Below are 6,874 nucleotides of genomic sequence, written 5' to 3'. Positions count from 1 at the left end.
TTCTGAAGGTAAATTAAATATCTGACAGTGATCATCACGCAGTGTGGCTCTAATTCCTCACTTCACCATCTGTGTCGCAGTTTCACGTCTCCAAAATAAGCGTACGCATGGGTCAGAGCTGGCGTGAGGCACTGCACATTTGCACGTCAAGTTTGGATTTTATAAATCACAACCTTGGCGTAAAAAGTGGCGTACGCAAGTTTCTGGGCTCAAATTGTGCGTACGCCAGTTTTATAAATCCGACCCCAGGTCAGATCTTCACCGATGTGCGCAGGGTCCTAATATTTCTCACCATCTCCACCCTGTCCCTGTTTATAGTGATGAGCTGAATGTCCGGTTAAAACCTTCGGTTAAAACCTCCTAAAGTCATTAATCAGTTCCTTTGGCTTGGAGGTGTTCAAAATGAGGTTGTTGTTGGTGCACCTGACCCCCACCACCGTGGTATCATCACTTTATGATGGTATAGTTCAGGTGGGGTTCCAGTCATAGGTGTGAAGGGTGTAGAGTAGGGGGCTTAGTACACAGCCTTGTGGAGAGCTGGTGCTGAGGACAGGAGCCGGGACTCTGTGATCAGCAAACTGTAACAGTCCTGTATGAGTCTGTGTGCTGCCARCTGAAGCTTCAGCTCATCCATCTTATTTGCGAGGGATCTGACATTTGAGAGAAAAATTCTAGGCAGTTTGTGCGTCACTTTATTTTTGTAAAAAAAAATTGAATCACGTAAAATTTTCTTTCCACTTCATAATGTATACCACTTTTTGTTGGTCTTTCACATTAAATTCCAGTGAAATAATATTAATGTTTGTGATTGAAATGTGACAAAATATAGAAAAGTTTGAGATATGAATATAGCAAGACACTCTAAGTACTTTTAGTACTTAAGTATTTTTGAGAGTAATTTAATTTAAGTAATAATTTGACAGAGCTTCTTTGTTTTTATTGGAGTAATATTTGACCAGTATGATCAGTACTTAGATTCAAGTAAGAAAACTGAGTACTTTGCCTGCTATTGTACAGAGACCCAGTGCTCACCTGAGTTCCCCACTCTCTGGATCTAAATGACCATCCTTTTTTTTTCTTTTCTTTTCTTTTTTTTTTTTTTTGAGAAACAACCAGAGGTGTCAGGTAGTAAAGTACAAATACGCTGCTACCTTACTTAAGTGGACTTTACTGGAAGAATATACTGTGTTTTCTTCAAAGTCCCCCTAGCAGAGATGCCTCCCAATCCCTCACTACCCCCCACCTCTCCCAAAGATGCCTTCAACCTTTATCTGTTTATCAAAAATAATTAAAGAACAAAGTGAGTAAAAATCAACTTTTATTTGGAAAAAGGGGAAAAAAGAAGAACTGAGTTATGGAATTTTAATTCTTCAAATGGACTTGTTTTGGTGATCTTTACACACAAACAATAAATTCATAAATATCTCTTAGTCTGGCCCTTTGTCATAAAGAACAACATATGTTCCTTTATCATCAGCTGCGTTTGTTGGTTTACAACCATTGAGCTTTATCTCTTCCTCCATCAAATCAGACGTTACTCAGTGGAACGTGTCTTCAGTGCTGCTGGGTTGACTACAGCTTGTTGTCTGTGATTTAAACACATCTCTAATGTGGCTCTCAGTTAACCCTCATCCTGTTTAATGATCTGTTTTCCTTTAACCGTTCTCCCAGTCTCTCGTAGGGTTGGGTATTGAAAGGGTTTATTTCGATACCGGTGCTAAATCGATACTTTCAAAACGGTACCGGTTCCTAAACGGTATTTAAATCGGTACTTTAAAAATAAATAAATAAAACACACACACTCACACAGAGGTTTCTGAAGCAATGATTATTTCTGAGGCAAAGTCAAACTTGAAATTGACCAACATGACAACTAGAAAACATTTAAAAAATAAACAAATTCAAGTTTTATTTTGTCTAGTGCTAAATATTCTGTTTTCATTTGTATATTAATCAGATTAATATTTTTTTTACATAAAATAAAACGACTGTTTTAATATTCCAGCATTTTTGATGCAAAAACAGCATCTTGCTATATTTGTGAGGACTTCACACATACACACAGCGCTCATAGTCTGCCTCAGTCTGCACCTGTTTTTTTACACCAGGCAAAAAGTGYCTTTAAACCAGCTGAAGTTAAGTTTAGAGCACAGTTTGAAATGTACACCGAAGGAAACCTGCATCACAACTTTATACAGCRGTCAGAGCAAAYGTGATCTGCAGCGTCTGTCTGCTGCACRGTGGCAGCTCTAACGAAACAACGAGAAAGGACTGAGAGCTATTTTTTAAAATCCAGCAGGGAGAACAATACATGTGTTCTTCTATGCCTCCTGTGAGCAGTTCCAGCCTTTTTAAAAAGAAAAACAACTCGGACACGCTAATTACAGTGCGGTATTTATAATGACATGCATGTAAACACATTCAGGCTTTGGTTCCACAAGGAGCATTGGGTCCCCACAAGGCTGTTTTTCAGGAAAATCGTCCCCACAATGTATCAAAAACGTRTCCACACACACACATTCTCACACTATGCTCTCATACAATATTTACATATCTTTCCTCCTTCTGTGGAAGCACTTCGATTAACACATCTGTTTTTGCATAAAAGTTTATCATTTCCATTCATCACATTTTGTACTAAAGTTTTTAGTTGCTTCTGGACTGTAGCTTTTTGGCACCTCTGGCTCCCTGCTACCTGTCACAGATCTGTTTCTACATGCCATCATTACCACAAGTCCCAGTGACACAGTTACACTCATTATTTCAGAGCCAACCAGCTGCCGGTGTGGAACYTGCTCACTGCACATTACTGTGACACATACAGAGCAGAGAGGAGACGGTGCACGGAGGAGATCATTAGCAGCTGTCTGTATGACGACGAAGCTGTTTTTCTACCTGACTTGTGTGTGTTTGCATTTGTGTGTTGCAGAACTCAAGTGCAGACACCCGTGTGAGACTGGACCTGGGTTTGTGGGACAAGTTCAGTGAGCTGGCCACCAAGTGCATTATCAAGATAGTGGAGTTTGCCAAACGAGTGCCTGGCTTCACGAGGCTGACCATCGCTGATCAGATCACGCTCCTGAAAGCTGCTTGTCTGGACATCTTGGTGAGTCTTGATTGGTTTTATCTTAAAAGAGAGATTCTGAACATATCCCTTTGTATATGCCTGGTGTAATATTGACACATAGTAGTGCTGACTACTAGACTGTGTCATACATGTGGTTTAAGGCAGGCGTTCTTAAACTTTTTGACCTCGGGGCCCAATTTATCGAATATAAAGTGGCACGAGGCCAAGTCAGACATTACCAATGTATGGATCAAAATGATAATTATTCTAAATCTTGGTTTAATTTTTATTGTATTTACATTATAACTAAATTAAATACACTTACAATTAAGTGTATTTTAAGTACACTTAAAAGTAAAACTCCTGTCAAATAATCACAAGACATTGTTATGACCTGGCTCAAGAGCCATAACACGTGAAGACACGACACAGTGGAACCAGTTTAAAACCTTAAAAGGTATTTATTAAAGTTTTGTCTAGGATTAGGTGAGTTCGTTGGCCCGGTTTGGAGCTCCGTAGCTCCCGAATGCACCAGACATTTCTCACCAAGCTGGACCCTCTGAAGTCCGTGGTCCAGGTTTATGTTCCACCTGTTACGAGCAAGTCTGTGGTCTGATTCCCTCGACCACCGTCGTGTCCTCCGTGCACCTCTGCGTCTGCGTTTCAGTGTCCTCTCTCCAGCTCCGAAAACCCCGACTCGGCATCCACACACCAGCAGGATGTCTCTCCCGTGAGGCACGCCGTATGAGAGCAGCAGCAGACCRACAGGACAGGTGCAGCACACAAACCAACATAAGCCACAGAGCGATGAACCTCAGAGCCCTCGTCAGCCACACAGCGCTACTCAGCACTCCAGGTGCGCGCTTCAAAAAGGGCACAGGCCACTCCCCCTAAGGATGACCTGTAAGGAAGCACAATTAGGCAATAGGCGGCAGCTGGCTGCAATTAACTAAGCAGCAGGGCCGTCACAACATGATTATGACAAACATTTTTTTATATTGTAACTTGCCCATAACAATTATTTGAACAAACGGTCAGTCAACAGACCACTCAGGCTTATCAACACCAATATATATATATATTAACATAAACAATAACAAAAAATAAGAACCAGAAGCTGCTCTTCATATTAGTGACAAACAATAACAGTAACAACAGCTTTTTGATAAGTTTGAAGTTTCTTTAAAATACATTAAAATTATTAAAAAAGTATTTGATAAAGTGCAAATTAAAATATAGCTGTATCTGCAACTGTATTTGATGGTGTTTTTAACTTTTAAAATACTGCATGGTAGAACCAGAAGCTGCACTTCATATTAGTGACAAACTTTGGTTTTTTTGACGGGTTACCCTCATTTTTGCTTCTACTTTTCATTTAAAATAGGCTTCCACTTTCAGCAGGTTTCTAAGGTTCTTCAACATATTAAAAAAGTTGTTAAAGTGGCGCACTACTGCTACTAGTGGTGAAAAAGTGTATTGCATCTCATTCAAAATCAATGCGGTCCCGCGGCCCTCTGTGACCCAAAGTTAAAAACTGTTGTTCTTTTGAGGTCCTCAAGGTGGTGGTCATGGCCCACAATTGGGCAGCAGCCCATAGGTTAAGAATCTCTGGTTTAAGGTACAGATCACGTTATATTTATTTGGAACTGCCGAATAAGGTCTGACTCTTGTTCTGGGTCAGACTCTGGTTCTGGCTCAAACATGTAGGCCTCATCCATGTACAATTATTCCAGTTAATCATTTCTCATCAGAGTGTCCTGGTCTCTCAACATGTGATGTGGGCATCTAAAAGAAGTTAGATGGGTTAAAGTATCTACTATTAAGGACCAATAAGGGACCCTCTAAATTTGACAACCCTATAAGAGACACTGTATTTTATTCACAATTGTTTTGCCTTTTTAAAAGACAGTTCTGCTAGACAACCTTCAGCTTGACTGAGACCATAACATTTAAATATTTGCCTAAAACAGAAATAGTTTTGCTTGTTATCATTGCAGAACAATTTGTTTCACACATAAAACCACAAAGGTTGTCATAAACCTACATCACATTTCTGCTGATGCATTTTCATGTGGACGGTTAGCTTAAGTGATACGCTAACATTAGCTTGCTCCTCTCTTAAAAGGACTACTCATTCAGGTCGACACATTTTATTGCTTTTGCAACAATATCGTAACAAAACTTACAGCAGTGGGATCCAAAGTCAGTGCTTCATTAGTGGGCTTCCTCAGCATGCCATCAAGGTCTACAGAGGCCTACTAATTAAGCACCCCTTAGGTTCAGCTGTGTGGCACCAAGGCAGCTTCTAAAACATGCAGGACACTGGCCCTCGATGACTGATTGATTTTGGACACTACTGACTTACAGAATGGTTGTTCATAGTTGTTCAGAAATTCTTCCTCTATAAAAGTTATGTTTAGTGTTAAATGTCATATATTCTGGATGTCTACTCTGGTGCTGAGGACTTTCAGTAAGCTCCCCAACCCAAGTTACATCACACCAGTGAGAGGCTACAGGGGCATGCAGTGGCCAAGATAATATCGGTCATTGCAAACATCAAATGGTAAAACACTGAGGTTGTTGAGAAAAACTAGCATATTATTAAAGTACACAACAGAATGAGATTAACAGTGAGCTGTACATGTTTAATATCCACTTCAGTTATTCAGTCTAGTTTTTCCACTTAGCAGAATTCAGTGGAGTGTGTCCAAAAGACCATCCTACCACCTCCCTGTAGTTTGGCAGATCGTCAACACCTTTTAGTCCTTCCCCATCTATGAAAAAATATGTTGTTCTCATTAGACTGACCTGCTCAGCAGGCCAGTTAGACTCAGTCAATCCATGCAGTTCAGTTGCTTTTTGTTGCTGACATTTTTCAGCACCTAATCTGTTTTCAGTCTACCTTCTACGTGTGTGTTTGTTCTTGTTGACCAGTCACAGGCATTGTGTTTCTTAATGGTTCTGGCTTCTTTATGGAGCACAGATGCAGAATGTCTGCTGGTTGCTGCTGGTTCCATGTTAGTCATTTAGCACTTGTTAAGTGAAGCGATGTACAGTAGTAATGTAGCCACAATGATGAGATGGAAAAAGGCTAAATGGTTTCTGCCTCCACCATGCTTACTTAGTGTGGTGGTGTTACAGACAAAAGACAGATGGGGTGGAGGGATGGTTTCGTTAGAGTTCTTTACTTTTCTATTACACAGCAAAAAGAAAGTGAAAAAGGCACATATGTAATAGTATACAAACTGAAAATCCAACCCCAATTCTAACATGGGACATTGTGTTTGTTTTATAATGATGGGTCTTGTGCCTGTTAGATTAGGGGTTCTCAAACATTTTGGGTCTGGGGACCCCTTACAAGCGTGAAAATTTTCCAGGGACCCCCTTATAAACCCCATGCTGTTTTAAAAATAGTTTACTGCCATTTTACCTGCTAAACGCAATGGGAATATTCTCTTTTGTTTATGACCACTCATCCCTGACATACAGCCTGAGCATGAACTTACTGTGCAGCATCTTGAATTGTGTAACATTACGCACAACGTGTCTTACTGATCAGGTCATACGTGTCATAATGATCAGGTCGGATGTGACAGAGCAGAGGGAGCTTGAGCAGCAGCAGGACACAGAGGTGAAGGACTGAAGGTCCACTGAGGATTTTCTGGCTCCTTCTCAATCGTCATTGTCTTCTGTTCACCAGCGCAGTTGACAGCGAAGGACACAGATACTGTGGACAAGGTCTGAGTGAGGGAGTACCAGAGGACACATCAAACACTCGGTGTGTGTGTGTGTGTGTGTGTGTGTGTG

At 40.6% G+C, this 6,874-nt stretch overlaps 1 protein-coding gene across 1 annotated transcript in view; it reads left to right on the top strand.

Annotated features, from left to right (window-relative positions):
• Positions 1–6,874, top strand: part of LOC106533818 (retinoic acid receptor beta) — a gene marked incomplete at its 5' end in the record, with an annotated part of 108,437 nt that overhangs the window by 79,039 nt on the left and 22,524 nt on the right. The window contains 1 exon segment of the mRNA XM_014030259.1: positions 2,930–3,106. Within this exon segment, the coding sequence (XP_013885713.1) occupies positions 2,930–3,106 (177 nt within the window).

The sequence above is a fragment of the Austrofundulus limnaeus genome, unplaced genomic scaffold (genome assembly GCF_001266775.1).
Source record: "Austrofundulus limnaeus strain Quisiro unplaced genomic scaffold, Austrofundulus_limnaeus-1.0 Scaffold1029, whole genome shotgun sequence".
NCBI lineage: Eukaryota > Metazoa > Chordata > Actinopteri > Cyprinodontiformes > Rivulidae > Austrofundulus > Austrofundulus limnaeus.
Note: the sequence above shows the minus strand (reverse complement) of the source record. Positions and strands in the feature narration are given on the sequence as shown.